The sequence below is a fragment of the Nicotiana sylvestris genome, chromosome 8, assembly GCF_000393655.2.
Source record: "Nicotiana sylvestris chromosome 8, ASM39365v2, whole genome shotgun sequence".
Taxonomy (NCBI): domain Eukaryota; kingdom Viridiplantae; phylum Streptophyta; class Magnoliopsida; order Solanales; family Solanaceae; genus Nicotiana; species Nicotiana sylvestris.
In genome coordinates this window covers 77,731,684-77,747,087 of record NC_091064.1, presented here as the reverse complement: position 1 = coordinate 77,747,087, position 15,404 = coordinate 77,731,684, and the positions used below count along the sequence as shown (strand labels likewise).

At 40.2% G+C, this 15,404-nt stretch overlaps 1 protein-coding gene across 1 annotated transcript; it reads right to left on the bottom strand.

The window, feature by feature from the left end:
- Nucleotides 1-523: 523 nt before the first annotated feature.
- LOC138875249 (uncharacterized) lies at nucleotides 524-1,522 on the bottom strand. The gene has a single exon (XM_070154073.1). The coding sequence runs from the start codon at nucleotides 1,520-1,522 to the stop codon at nucleotides 524-526; it is 999 nt and encodes a 332-aa protein (XP_070010174.1).
- Between the last annotated feature and the right edge of the window lie 13,882 nt (nucleotides 1,523-15,404).

Here is a 15,404-nt window from a genome sequence, read left to right as displayed (position 1 = left end):
AATACCTCTGTACCCTCTGGCAAGGCCAATACCGGTGCTGTTATCAACCTTGATTTCAATTCTTGGAAACTCTTTTCACAAGCATCACACCATTGGAATTTAACTGCTTTCTGCATCAATTTAGTCAATGGAGAGGCAAGAGTAGAAAACCTCTCCACAAACCTCCTGTAGTATCCAGCTAAACCCAAGAAACTGCGGATCTTGGTTGGAGTGGTAGGTCTAGGACAATTCTTCACTGCTGCAACCTTCTGAGGATCAACCATAATTCCTTCCCTAGAAACGACATGACCCAAGAACACGACAGATTCAAACCAAAATTCACATTTTGAAAATTTTGCATACAGTTGATGTTGCTGAAGAGTTTGCAAAACTGCCATGAGATGGTCAGCATGGTCCTCCCGACTTTGGGAATATACCAGAATGTCATCAATGAACACTATCACAAAAGAGTCTAGAAAGGGCTTGAAAACTCGATTCATAAGGTCCATGAAAGTTGCGGGGGCATTTGTTAGCCCAAAAGACATCACCATATATTCAAAGTGTCATACCGAGTTCTGAAGGCTATTTTTGCAATATCCTGCTCCCTTATATTCAATTGGTGATACCCGGACCGCAAGTCAATCTTTGAGAAACATGTAGATCCCAGCAACTGATCAAACAAGTCATCGATTCTTGGCAGAGGATATTTGTTTTTGATTATGACTTTGTTGAGTTGCCGGTAGTCAATACATATCCGCAGCAATCCGTCTTTCTTTCTCACAAACAAGACCGGTACGCCCCATGGCGACACACTCGGCCGGATGAAACCCTTTTCTAACAAATCCTTCAATTGCTCCTTTAGCTCTTTCAATTCTGCCGGTGCCATTCTATAAGGTGGAATTGATATAGGTTGTGTGCCTAGTATCACATCGATACCAAAGTCAATCTCGCTATCTGGGGGAATCCCTGTGAGCTCATCTGGAAAAACGTCCGGGAATTTATTCACAACCCGTACAGACTCAAGGCTAAGCGCCTCGGCATCGACATACGTAACCCGAACTAGATGATAGATACAACCCTTCTTGATCATCTTCGTGGCCTTAAGGTAGGAAATAAACCGACCTCTAGCCACTACATTATCACCCTTCCATTCAATAACGGGCTCATCAGGGAATTTAAGCCTAATAGTTCTAGTTCGACAGTCAATTTTAGCAAAGCATGAATAAAGCCAATCCATCCGCATTGTTACATTAAAGTCGACCATCCCTAACTCAACAAGATCGGCCGTGGTATCCCTACCCTGCACCGTGACAATGCACCCTCTATAGACTCGAGCAGCCAAAATTGACTCTCCAACCGGGGTAGATAATGAGAATGATTCATGAAGTTGTTCTGGTTCTATCCTGAATTCCATAGCAACAAAAGGGCTAACATAGGATAAGGTGGAACTAGGGTCAATAAGTGCATACACATCATGAGATTGGACAGTCAGAATACTTGTAACAACATTTAGAGAAGCCTCTACGGTTTGGCGACCACTCATAGCATAGAATCGGCTGGGTCCTCCTGAACTCTGCGCACCACCCCTAGCTGCACCATGCCCTATCGGTGCTGGGTACCTCGAGCTGGAAAGGGGGCTGAAGATGTAGCAGCTGCTAGACTGGTGGGCTGAGTTGCGCCTCTACATACTCCCTGGCGAGACACACGACAATGTCTCTGAATATTACCCCTCATCCCACATCTATAGCTTATAGGTAACTCCATATAGCAAATTCCCAAGTGCATATTCCCGCACCCGGGGCACAGGGACCTCTGCTGCTATTGGAACCTTTCTCCTGACCGTCCCCGCTGATGGGATCCCCTGTTGCCCTGACCGGGACAGAAACGACTCCACTACTGCCGGCTGGGCCCTGATGGCGGTGCACTAGCTGAAGACTATGCAATAGATTGGGAAGGCCCTGATGATCCTCCCCTGAAAGCTGATCTTCCCCCACCTAGTGACTCTCCCATGTTGCCCATGGACCTGGCCTTGTTGTTACCCTCTCTCTCCATTTTGTTCTTCAACTTGCGATTCTCTGTAGCCTGAGAAAAAGCTACCATCTTCCCATAATTCATATATGTATTCAATGAAGCCGTATAAGCCTAATTAATGGTCAAAGAATTAAGTCCCTAAACAAATCGGCGCACCCTGGCCTCCATTGTGGGCAACATATGAATGACATATTTTGACAAGCGAGCAAACTCCATGTGGTACTCCCACACACTCCTATTACCTTGCCTCAATTTTTCAAACTCCGCTACCCAGGATGCCCTTGTCTCGGCGGGCAGGAAATGATCTATAAAGGCGTCTGCAAACTCACTCCATCTCGCCGGAGGACGCCCCTCCTCACGGGAATCCTCCCACAACTCAAAGCATGAATACGACAGCCCTTTCAGGCGGTAGGCAGCCAACTCCACCCCTATGTCTCAGTTGCACGCATCACCCTGAGGGTCTTGTGCATCTCATCAATGAAGTCTTGGGGGTCTTCTTCTGGATTGGCACCCGTAAATACCGGATGGTCTAACTGAAGGAATCTGTTTATCCTGGAACTAGTAGAATCCCCTTGCTGGCTGGATGAGCTGGGCACAACATTTGATCTCTGGGCCTGAGAGGCCACTAATTGGGTCAGCATCTGAATAACTCCCCTAAGATCCCCATCAGAAATACCAGAACCTGAGGTTGGGGCTGGAGGCGGGACATAAATATCAATGGGAGGGATAGTGGTACCCTCCGTAGGTGTAAGAACTGGGGTAGTCTGCTTTGGAATAGAAGGATCCGACAAAGTAATAGCAGGGTGACTGCCCTCACCTGCAACATCAAGCAGTGAATCATCAGCCACTCCTGGGGTGGCATTGACTTCTTGAGCAATTCTCGCTTTCTTCTTAGGTGCCATTTATTGAAAGACAGAATAATGCACTGATTAGGAAGAAAATAATTTCACCGCACGATCAAGAATATCAAAGAAGGGTGTTATTCCTAAATGCCCAAGTAGCCTCCAATGTATGGATGTGGTCGACAACACAACGATAAGAAGGACTCTACTAGACACAGCTCCGAGACATCCTAGGACAATTTAAAACCTTAGGCTCTGATACCAAGTTTGTCACGCCCCAACTTCGGGAGGCACGACCGGTGCTCAATCGAGTGGACCCAACTGAGCAAGCCTTATCAACCGCTATCTACCCAACTCGATAGGAATAAGGAAGCCATGCTTACCATTATTTAAACAAGGAAAGATAGTACATTCAACATCTTAGTTCATTTTATATCACAACATTTAGAACGTGATTAAACTTCCAAGGTTCCATACAAGTTATAGTGTAGAAGAAAGCAAGAGTACAAGGTTACAACACAGTCCATTGACCTATCCAATACCCATACATAACCCACACAAACGTTTACGGAGCCTCTAAGGATACAAAAGGCGTGATAACAATGCCGGCAACAAGGCCCCGGCTATACCTCAAAAGTGAAAGTCCAAAATAAGAAAATGTACAATATCACCCCTTGAAGGGGAAAGGGGCTACCAAGACTTTAAGAAAAAGGTACTCCGCTATGCGCGTTCGTCACTATCGGCAATGGAGCCACCTACATTCATAAAAAAAAATTTAGCGCCCCCAGCAAAAGGGGCGTTAGTGCCATCGAATAGCACTAGTATGTATAACTAAACATAATTTTACTAGAAAGAACTATCAATCAAATAGAAGTAAATCACATGGCTAAATCAAATATGCAATTCATTCAATCCTTCATATAATTTCCAAAACTTAGTTTTGGGCATTTCTTTCATATCTTCATCACTGTCCTCAATACCACCGCTATCTTGAGCGGAGTCCGATCACGACCCGACTGGCTAGGTTGCCTCCTTAGAGGCATATATCTCAATCACTATTTCATTTCCCTTATACATAATTCAATATCATCACGTTACCACCATGTGTGCTGCATGGTGTCCGATCATGACCCGATCGGCTAGGTCGCCTTATCCAGGCATTGTTCCCTTCTCATTAGTCATCACACCTGAATCTTTATTTCATATATATATATATATCATATCATTTTCCATTTTTAGTATTCATCTTGCAAGTTGTGATCATAGGCATATACAAAAGTAATTCAAGTTGCAGTACAGGTAAGTGGGCACACAGATAGCATGAATAATTCTCAGTTTCTATCTTGGCTTATAGCCTAAGCATTTCAACACATAATTGTATTCTTCATATTTCTCTAATTATCAAGAATGGTACATTACTCACATTGAGGCACATCCTTCACGTACATGTGTAGTTAATTGCAAATCAATTAATACGCTATAACAATCAATACATTAACCAATTCAAATCTTACCACACTTTTGTAAACGCCAACGGAGCTCAATTTCTAATAAAAAGGGGTTTTTATCCATACATACCTCGTTTAAGCTTTCCTTAAATTACTACGATGTTCCGAAAAGTCTAGCAATCCCAATCTACTTGAGACATAACAAAATGGAACATAATTTAGGAAGGTATTCATGGTTTCAGCTCATTTGAGCATTTTATCAAATACTAGTTGAGCATCTTGATTTCAAATCTCATTTACAAGGTTTCCTTCATTCCCCAACCCAATCTTTACGTATTTATGTTCAACAATCTTCCCACAAACGTAATTCGTACATGCATGTATACATAATACTATTACACCCAAGAATCATACCCCAATATCCCATCTCACAATCCCTACAACACCAACACAACCTAGGTTAGGCACCTATGGCTTCCAATCACTATCCCATGAGTTCTAATGTATATATCATACATAAATAATCACCATAGAGTAGTTAGAGATGATAGACATACCTCTTGTAGTAAGAATTTTGAGAATCCCCACTTGTAAAGTTCTTGATCAATTTAGGGATTTGAATGGGAATTTATGGATTTTAAAGATTAATCCTTGTTAATATAAGTGTTTAGGAGTAGTAATCAACTTAAATTACTCCAAAAACATTACCTTGGATCATAGGAGGGAAGTATGGGATGGATTCCCCTTGATAAAACAAACCCTAGCTCAAAAAAATTACTTAGGGACGCTCCATACCTGGTCTTGGGATATTTATAGGGCTGTTGGGCGCGCGGTAGCGGTTTTCCGTGCTCGGAGACAGAAACAACCAGTTTTCCCGCGGTTTTCCATGGTTTCCCGCGGTTTGCCATGCTCGAATATGCTTGTCCAAAATGAGATCTTGTGCGCATTCACTTATAACTTTAGCCTATTATGAATTTTTTTCCAACTTGGCATAGACTTAGGCCTCTCCTTAGACCCCAAATCACTTATAATATGACTTATACACTTATTAACTTATCTAATTGATATCCATTATATCAAGAACCCTCACTTGCACTCAAGATAAAATAATTAGCCTACCTTGGCACCACGAATTCTTAGATTACTTAGCAAAAGTTTCTGGGGCTTTACACTACGTGCCCGATTAGGTTTTCTGTTAAGTTATTTGACACGTTTTGCTGTGTTTCCTTATGCCATTCTTCTACTTGAGTTTGCTTGTTAAGGGCCTTAACTCCTTTCGAGGTTTCTGATTCTATTTTTGTTAGTATTTGTTCGATTTATTTGTTTTTCATCTCTAGACTCGATTGGTGGTAAAACCCTAAAATTTTAGGTTCATTCGAGTTCTGAGACCATTTCCTGTGTGATTTACTTGTTCATCATCTCTGAATCCGATTGGTTTCAAAACCGTAATTTCTTTGGGGGGGCTATTCGAGCTTCTGAAGCTGTTTCACCTGTTTGAAGTTGCTCGATTGGATTCGAAATCCTTTTTGTTTCAGCATCTGTTTTTTTATGTGATTTGGTTTCTTGTAATCATTGAAACTAGACTATACTTTTCAGAAAGGGCCTTTTTTTTACTTGACCTTTTTGCATGTTTCTGATATTCTCTCTTTTCTCTATTACTAAGCTAATGAAGTTGACCTATGTGACTACCATGTTTCAATAGTTCACTGTCTACTGACTTTGTGATTGTTGTTGCATGCTGCTTCTCTTTGCCATAGTTTAGCCTCACATGCCTAATGTTTTGTGCACTCAATTTATATGCTAAAACAGGACTCGTGGTTCTCTCTTTTATTGACTCTAAGCTCCTTGTTTCTGGGATTGATTTGAAAACTTTCCTTAGACTTTCGATTTTCTTATTTTATCTCGGTTTGTTTTCTTACTCATAGGAAACCATGTTACTCTCCTTAAATCAGTAATTTCGAAATCCCTGATTCCCTTATTTACTATGTACTGATTTTCGATTATCTCCATATTCTGCAACTTTATTTTGACTTCTTACCTTATTTGGATTAACCGAGTATTTCAAGGATTCTTCATTAGTTGTTCCCTTAATTGAACATCTATGTACTTACCCCTAATTGTCTATTCTGCACATGATGCTCTACTTGATTTCTTTCCTTAAATGATTTTTGCCTATTACCGTTTAAATTTAACTCCTTAATTAAAGGAAGTACTTATACTGATTTGATTTTAATTAGTACATAGTTCCATAATTACTGCTAAAATATGATTCTTGCCTTATTTTCTACCTATTTTCAGACTATAAGTACCTTGCTCTTTCATTAGCACAAACACACGAACACTCTTAGTTCTGAACTCACTTACACTCAAAACATTCTCTCTTGCTTCACTACTTCTACTATGGCCTATTTAGCTGGCTGAAAGCCAAAGCTATATTTCAAAAATCCTGCTACCTTTCTTTACTATGTTTTGCTTCTTTGAACTAGTATGTCCTAATTAAGTTTTCAGCATCAACAACAACATGGTTACTTAATGTTCTTGCATTCTTGTCTGCCCACTGCTTGTATTTAATTCTGTACTTTATTTTAGCATGCTATAATTTCTTTCTTCCTATTCTGAATCTATGTATTATGAACCCTAAACCCCTACCCTAATGTGTTTGATACTTATGGTTTGTTTGAGGCATGGCAGTATGGAACATTGTTGTCCAGAACTCGAACCTTATCCCCTGGGATCATAACCTCTATGTCACTATGATGTTGTGTGTTCTGATAGGCTTATAGGCATGCTAGCATCTTCTATTGATGTGCATGCCCAAAGCTCACCCTTGCCTAAGTACATAGGCTCTTTGCAATAAATTCTCAACCTCTGAACCCCTTTTGTGTGAAGTTATCAACTCTGTAACTGTTTCCCAGCACCTCTATCCTTCCTTAGTTCGTAAAGCTCTGTTTCTACATTTCCACTCTCTCTTAGACTTAAGTTCTACCCCCCTCTTGTGAGCCTTACCTTAGGACCCATGAGCTCCCTCTGAACTCGGACACATAAGGGCTGGCACTTCCACACTACACTTGTCCCTATTCTGGTTATGAAACTTGGGTGTGAGCACTGCCTGGGGTCCTATTGAGGCCCTTTAGGAACTCTGACACACTCAAGTCTGAATAAAGGCTTTAGATCAATGGTCTTTGAGTTGGTTTATCTCATAACTCAGAGAGGAAGTCAAGAATCAGGCTTCCTCTAGTTGTACTTTTCTGATGTAATTTACTATTCTGGTTTCTAATAAGTTGTAATAAACAATAGGGGTTGGCTAGTAAAAAGGGTTGAGCAATATGCATGCAAGGTAGAAACCATGCCTATAGGGTGTTTTAAATTCTGCATATTCAAACTTCATTTATAAAACATGCCTATAGGGTGTTTTAAATTCTGCATATGAAAACATCATTTAGAAAACATGCCAATAGGGTACTTTTTAATTCTGCATATTCAAAACTTCACCTAGAAACCATTCCTATATGATGTTTTAAATTCTGCATATTCACTACATATAGAAATCATGCCTATAGGGGTTTCTAAATAAATTTGATTCGTTTTATTCACAGTCAATGTTAGATTTCATGCTCCTAGGAACTAAAATCAGTAATAGTAGATACTATCGCTTGCAGAACCTGTAACCGGTTTAATTTTTACTTTTGTACATTCTAAACCTCTTTTAATAACCTAATTCCATCTCTTAACAAGGTTTAGCAAGCATGCCTATAGGACCCCGCCTAAACATTTAGATAAGCCTTAGAGTAATAACTGCAAATTGAATCCGCTTTGTTAATTGCTACAACCAGCAGGCAAGCCTGATTCGGACTTCTTATCTGAGTTATGTAATAAACTAATCTGCCTCAATAATTAATATCCCCCATCTTCAGTATTTTAAATCAGACCTAAGCAGTAGGTGTAAGACATGCTATTTTATGTGTTTTGTTTGAGGAGGTATACTTGAGCCTATATGCTTATGTGTTTCCCCTTTAATATGCAGTATGTGTTTTTTTGTATGTCATCTTAGAGTTTTTACCTTTGAAACTTCAAATAAGCCTAATATCCCTCCCTTTTAGGATAGTAGTCCTAAGTTCCTCCTGGACTGATAGGAATGGGATGGGTAATAGCATGCAATAAGTAATCGAGACCAATCCGCGCTTTAATACCTTAACGGGGTGGGAAGGGTAGATATGGATATAATGATCACGTGATAATGTCACATGTAGCCCCTCATTGAGGAGTGATTACCAGACATTTTGTGGGGTGATCCATATTGTTAGTAAACTTAGGACCCCCCTTTATTCTTTATTCATTTTTAGCATTGTAACTCATTATTTAAAAATCAACTCTTTGATCGTTCTTTCAAATTTATTTACTTTAAAACCATTATGTATTGAAATACCCTCTTATTTGAGCCTTATTTGCTTATATGTTAATTGTACCCGAATTCACAATAACTTTCTGGCCGGGAACCACATTAGTGGATTCTAAGGGGTGCCTAATACCTTCCCCTTAGAATAATTTTAAGCCCTTACCCTATCTCTGGTTATTCAAATCAAACCCCATTGGTGTCCTAATGAACCTTAATCATTAGGTGGCGACTCTTCAAATTCAAACCCAGTTCCCAAAAGGAACGAGTTGTCCCTCCAAATGTCATAAACCTGATTTCGCGAGAACAAGGGGGCACAACAATTGTTTGATATGGCAGGACTATGTCCCGACCTTTTTGACATTTATGTACTCTTAGAGGCTTGTAGACATATGTCGTGTGCGTGAAAGATTGTACGTCCTTGTCGGCATATGTTTTGAGTTTATAAATGATTATGTTGGCCTATTAGGCCTATATGCCTCGTGTATATGATGATGTAATAAGAAAGATACATTACGTTGGTACTAGGTTGATTAAGGTACGAAGTGCCCGTCGTGGCCCATCAGTTTGGATCGTGACAGTACCGACCCAATGTGTAAGAGCACTATCGCTAGCTTAAAATTTAAGGGTCATGCCGACCCAATGGGTAAGAGCCAGTGTCGCCAGCTTAAAAATAAAAGGTCGTGCCGGCCTAACGCGTAAGAGCCTAAGAGCTAGCCTAAAATTCAAAAACTTAAGGGTCAATGAACTCGAGTCGAAGTCCGATTCGGAGACTGAGCCCGAAATAGTTAACTAAAAATGCCTAAGGGCAAATGCGTAAGAGCCTAGGAGCCAGCCCAACAAGCCTCAAGGCCGATTTGCAAACTTAAGGGTTTTACCTCGAAATCTAGTTCACATGTCCAATCATCGACAACGAGTAAATTCAAAACAAAGAAAGTCATACTCAAGAAAATGGAAATTTATGAAAGGAAAGGTTTCTTTATATAAGCGTATATGAAACAATGCAAGGCTACATTTGCAAACTCTCTCTAAGAGCCCTGTACAAAGAATCAAAATGGAAAAGCCTAGTCTACTTTACCCTCGGGGACTGTGGCCCGTCGGCCTCTTCCTCATCATCTTCGGCATCGGACAAAAGGAACTTGGTGTCATATTCGTCTATCTTTGCTTGCTTTATCTCTTCCGAGAGATCGAAGCCCCTAGCGTGGATCTTCTCGAGGGTTTCCTCCGAGATTTGCACCGGGCATATTCATTGTTTCTGCCCTCTTGATCGGAAGCACCTCTCAACTATAGACGACCACTTTCTTGCTTGCTTTAGCCCGAATCTCTTCAGCCTCAGCCCAGGCATCCATGACCTCGACCTTCATCTCCAAAAGGTCGGACTCGAGCCTTGCAATCATGCTCGTCTGAATAGAGCTATTTTCAAGAATGTTCTGGAGCTGTACCTCGAGGGCAGAAACCTTGGCCAAAGCATTCTTTTTGGCCGTAGTATGGGCATCTATCTGAGCCCTTAGCTTGGTACACTCGTGCTTGGCCTGGCCAACCTCGCCCCAAAGGCATTCTAGATCCTCTGTCTTGCTATACAACTAAAGTATCAAAATATGTATCTCCAAGGATAGAAGAAGAAGCATGCATTCCCTCAGAGCAAAGGTTACTTGTTTCTCAAAATGACTTTCATAGTTCAGGTTTCGATTCGCCTCGTACCGTAGGTGTACCAACTCCTCTCCCCTTTTGTCACAAAAAAGCCTGAGGGATTTCTCCCCGTGCAAGGCTTTTTGTAACCTGGCTTCACGACGAAGCATCTCGGACTTGAGCTTATCAAAGTCCTACAAAAAAAATGAGCTCAATAAGAAAGTGGAAATGCAAGACTGAAAAACTAATACAATCGGCCAAAATCCACCATGGAACAGAGCCGCTAAGCCTCCTCAAATGTCGAACGCACACCTACCGGCCTGGCCCCATCGGCCCCGGCAGAACCGCTCCTAATAGGAACATGATCGTTGGAGACCTCGCTTGAGTCAGGCGGCCCCTAGCCTCGAACACCCCTCGAAGTACCTTTGACGGGAAGACAAGACGGCGGCAGAGAATCCTTGTCCCTCGAAGTACCTTCGACAGGAAAAGAAGACGATGGCAAAGGATGAACCATTCTTCCAAGGCCAGAAGCCTCGGGCATTGCAAGCTTAGTCGAGACATCTTCTCTGGGCCTCCGGGTAGGACATGTCTTACTATGAGTATCACGACCCATACCGATGGGCCGTGACGGGCACCCGGTACCTTACTCAACCGAGTGCCAACATAACATATTTTTATCATGTCATAATATTATAGATAACTGAGTCGGAAGGCTACCGTGAGATAAGTAGAATACAACATGTGATACCAACTAATACATAAGACATACGGGCCTATAAGGCCAAATTAACCACTCGTACACTTAACATAGACCGACAAGTTCATACAATCGTTTACGTACATGACATCTGTCTACAAGCCTCTAAGAATACAAAATTGTCATAAAGGTCGATACAGAGTCCCGCCATACCAAACAATACATATCTAAGTCATACTAACCATAGAAGCAACTCCGAAGCAAATGGAGCGCACCAACATCTTCTTTAGAGTTGATAGCCTACTTGGAGGGCTCTCGACTTGTCTATCAGGACCTGTGGGTATGAAATGCAGCGTCCCCAGGATAAAGGGACGTCACTACGAATAATGTACCGAGTATGTAAGGCACATAAATAAGTACATAACAGACATGGAAGAAATATAGAGTAAATGACTCAACTTGTAAGTCTAGAAAACTTTTGTAAATCATGAAATACTTATAGTATCAAGCATATGCGTATGATTGTCATGGCGTGCATAGGTACATGTTTCATAACATCATCAGCCTCTAAGGGCATCCCATCATATCATCTCGGCCACTGTGGGCAAATCATCAATGTATACCAGATGATCAGGTGGTGGTGCGTATATAACGCCTTAACCTTTTCCCATATTCCATATAAATATAATATACATATATACGCGAATATAATGCCATCTGGTCATGGGTCAATGTACATGTATGAATGCATGAAATGTATAAGAAGTACGTTAATAAGATTTTTTCGGAATGCCATAAAAATCCATATGCCTTTCGGATAAACTTTATCAAATGCGTATTTTTCTGAGACCCATGAACAGAAGATATAATAATAATCCACATGGGAAATCAAGAATATAGACAACCCTAGTATTTCTATGAATAAAGTCATTTATGAAACTTGCGTATTTGGATCATTTCATTTGTATTATTTGGATCATGCCAAAAAGAAAGAAGGGATAGCCTTAATATACCTGAGCCGATTCTCTTGACAATCCCTCTAACACACGTCAATTGCGACAACACGTAACGGCGGATCGAAGTAGAAAAAAATTGGTATGATATTCTTGAGAAAGATTGCACTGTACTCCCTTAGAATTGCAAAATCTCACGTTGCTTAAGATATATGAAATCATGTTGAATTGCTAACCTTGTTAAAGATACCATGCAAATTTTGTTTAATTGCTAATATTTGTTGAAGAACTTGTGAAAATTTCACGTTACATAAGCATCTCACTTTTAAGAATTGATGACTTTTGTAGAGATTACTTTTGTAAGAATTGATCATGCTAAGCTTCTTAACCTTATGCCCTTAGGCATGACTTTTGTAAGAATTGATGTGGGGCCCACCTTATGTGGTGGCTTAACCACATATTATTAACCTTTCCACATAATCGCCATAACTTAAGAGTCATGTAATTTAGAATGGCTTGCTACCACGTTTTTTGGGGGTAAGATCCATCAAGTTTAACCAATTTTAATTAATTGTTAACTTATTAATCTCCCACTAACCAATAATTAATCAATTACCCAAAAAATTAAGAATTATCTCAATTGCTTAAATTACTACTCACTTTTAACACACCTTATACACCTTACTATCATGTCTATGTGGTACCTTGTTGTTACATCTCACGTTTTCGTACATTAAAATTTCGTTTTCAGTTACCCGACGTAGACTCGGGGATGAGATCATCTTGACATTAATGTACTTACGCTATTGATAACAAGCGATAAATAAGTGTTATAGAGGATAAAGAGGTACACAGATTAAAGAAAACGAGTTTCGTTGGAAGTGACCAATTTGGAATAAAATACGGGTCGAGCGATAATACCCGATAATAAGTATGAACTAGTACCATGCAACGTACCATATAACCACGGTAGTATAATATATAAAGTATATATGAAGTATTTTAAAAATAAATGGAATTTTAAGAATTTGTGGTAATTTTTAAATTGTGCGGGTAATTGATTAATTACCGGGTTACAGAATATTACACAGTTAACTAATAAGCGGACAAAACTTAACAAATTATGCCCAAAAAAAACGTGGCACACGGCCACTAATTAGAAAGGATGACTCATTAAAATATGATAGGTATCTATGTCTAAAGTAACTTAAAGATAAGTCTTAATAAGACATGTAAAAATCTGATCAATAAAGACAATATGTCTTTAGCTTCAATTCATATCTCTGACTTAAAGTTAAGTCCTAAGAACTTTGAAACCAAGAAACGTTGAAACCAAGAACTTGGAAACAGAAATCATTTTCGTCCAAATTTCAAATCTAAGCCAGGTTCGTTTCAATTTCAAGGAAATCCGGTGTAAATTTCGCAGAAACAGAATCGTTCAAATAATTCAAGAACAGGTATATTAAGGATCTCCCTTCTGTCTTTTGGCATGGTCCAAATTATATTGAAAAAATCAGCAAATACACAGTTTCCATAAATTACTCTATTCATAAAAATAGTAGGGGTGTCTGTATTCTTGATTCCTCATAAAGATTATTATTATCTTTTGTATACGGGTTCCAGAATAATACGCAGTTAGAAAAGTCTATCCGGAAGGAATATTGAGATTATTACATATTTTTCATGCATTTCACTCGTGTGAAATGACCCATGACCAGATGGCGTTATATAAGCGTATATATGTAAATATATGTATATGGGATATGGGAAAAGGTTACGACGTTATATACGCACCACCACCTGATCAGCTGGTATATGTTGATGATGTTGCCCACAATGGCCGAGACGATATGATGGGATGCCCTCAGTGGCTTGATAAATTATGCGACATTTATACGCACGTGCATGACATTATAACCGTTTCAGAATTTATAAAGTTATTAAAATTTAAATATTTGTTTCTATATTCCATGTTTCATCTATGTCTTTTACGTACAAATTTTCATGCCTCACATACTCAGTAATTCTTTGTTACTGACGCCCTATTTCACGGGGCCTGCGTTTTATGCCGCAAGTGCTTGTAAGCAAGCTGACGGTCCCCCTTCGTAGGATCCCTGATCAGCGAGAGTTGGCATGCTCCACTTGATCCGGAGCTACTTTTGATTTTGGTATGATACGTTTATATACATATACATACATACATATATATATACATATATATATATACATACATATATATACATACATATATATATATATATATATATATATATATACATACATATATATGGGTATGATGTGGCTCAGCCTCGTTTTCGTACAGTTATATTTCTATTAGAGGTCTGTAGACAATATGTCTAGTTAGGTTGTATGTGGCTTTGTCGGCTTTCAATTTGGATGTATAGTTGTCTATAGCAGCCTTGCCGGCTTGCCCGCTGTATTCTGCATGTGCAAGTACATATATTTTGTTGGCAGGTTTCCTTCATGTATGTTATTTTCAAAATTCAGCAGATGTTATTCAGGTTCATATCTTAGACGGATGCTTAGGGGTGTTTGACAGGTAGGACTCATGCACCCATCGCGGCCCATCGGTTTGAGTCGTGACAAAAGTGGTATCAGAGCAGTTCTGTCCTAGGGTTGTCTACAGACCGTGTCTAGTAGAGTCTTGTTTATGGGTGTATCGTGCACCACATTTATAAACAGGAGGCTACATGACATATAGGATGTTATCCTCTCTTTTTATCTCAGATCGTGCGATACAAGAATTCATGTTCCTAACAATATGCTATATTTTCGGCAATGCCTCAAAAGAGTACAGTCGCCCAAAAAGGAATGTCTGTGGCTAGTGAGACTATTAGTCGAGCGCCACGAGTTACCAGGTCTCGGGGAGAGTCTCATGGTGAGGTTCCATCTCAGACTTCACATACCCTTCCCTTTCCAAAAGAGCTCCGAGGGGCACCAACTCCAGCGCCCACCCTTGTACATGCAGCACCTCAGCCGGATGCACCGAGTTAGGAGATGAGAGATGTTATTCAGTTATTGACCCGATTAGTAGCCGCGCAGGCTCAGTGTCAGGAAGTAGGTATTGGTCACGTAGATAGGTCTGTGAGCGTAAGGGTTTGTGACTTTATTAATTTAGACCCTCATGTATTCATTGGGGCAGATCCGTATGAGGACCTTCAGGTATTTATTGATAGAGTACATAGGACATTACGGATAATGAAGGCCACTGCGACTGAGTCAGTTGAGCTAGCTTCCTATAGACAACGAGATGTTGCAGTTAATTGGTACGAGTCTTGGGAATTGTCCAGAGGTGAGGATGCCCCTCCAGCAGTATGGCAGGAGTTTACAGAAGCTTTTCTTCGTCATTATCTGCCACCAGAGCTTAGGCGAGCCAGAGTTGATAGGTTCTTGACCCTTCCACGGGGTAAC

Bases quoted from the DNA above. Each gene is read 5' to 3' on its own strand.
- LOC138875249 (XM_070154073.1), bottom strand. From the start codon at position 1,522: ATGAGTGGTCGCCAAACCGTAGAGGCTTCTCTAAATGTTGTTACAAGT.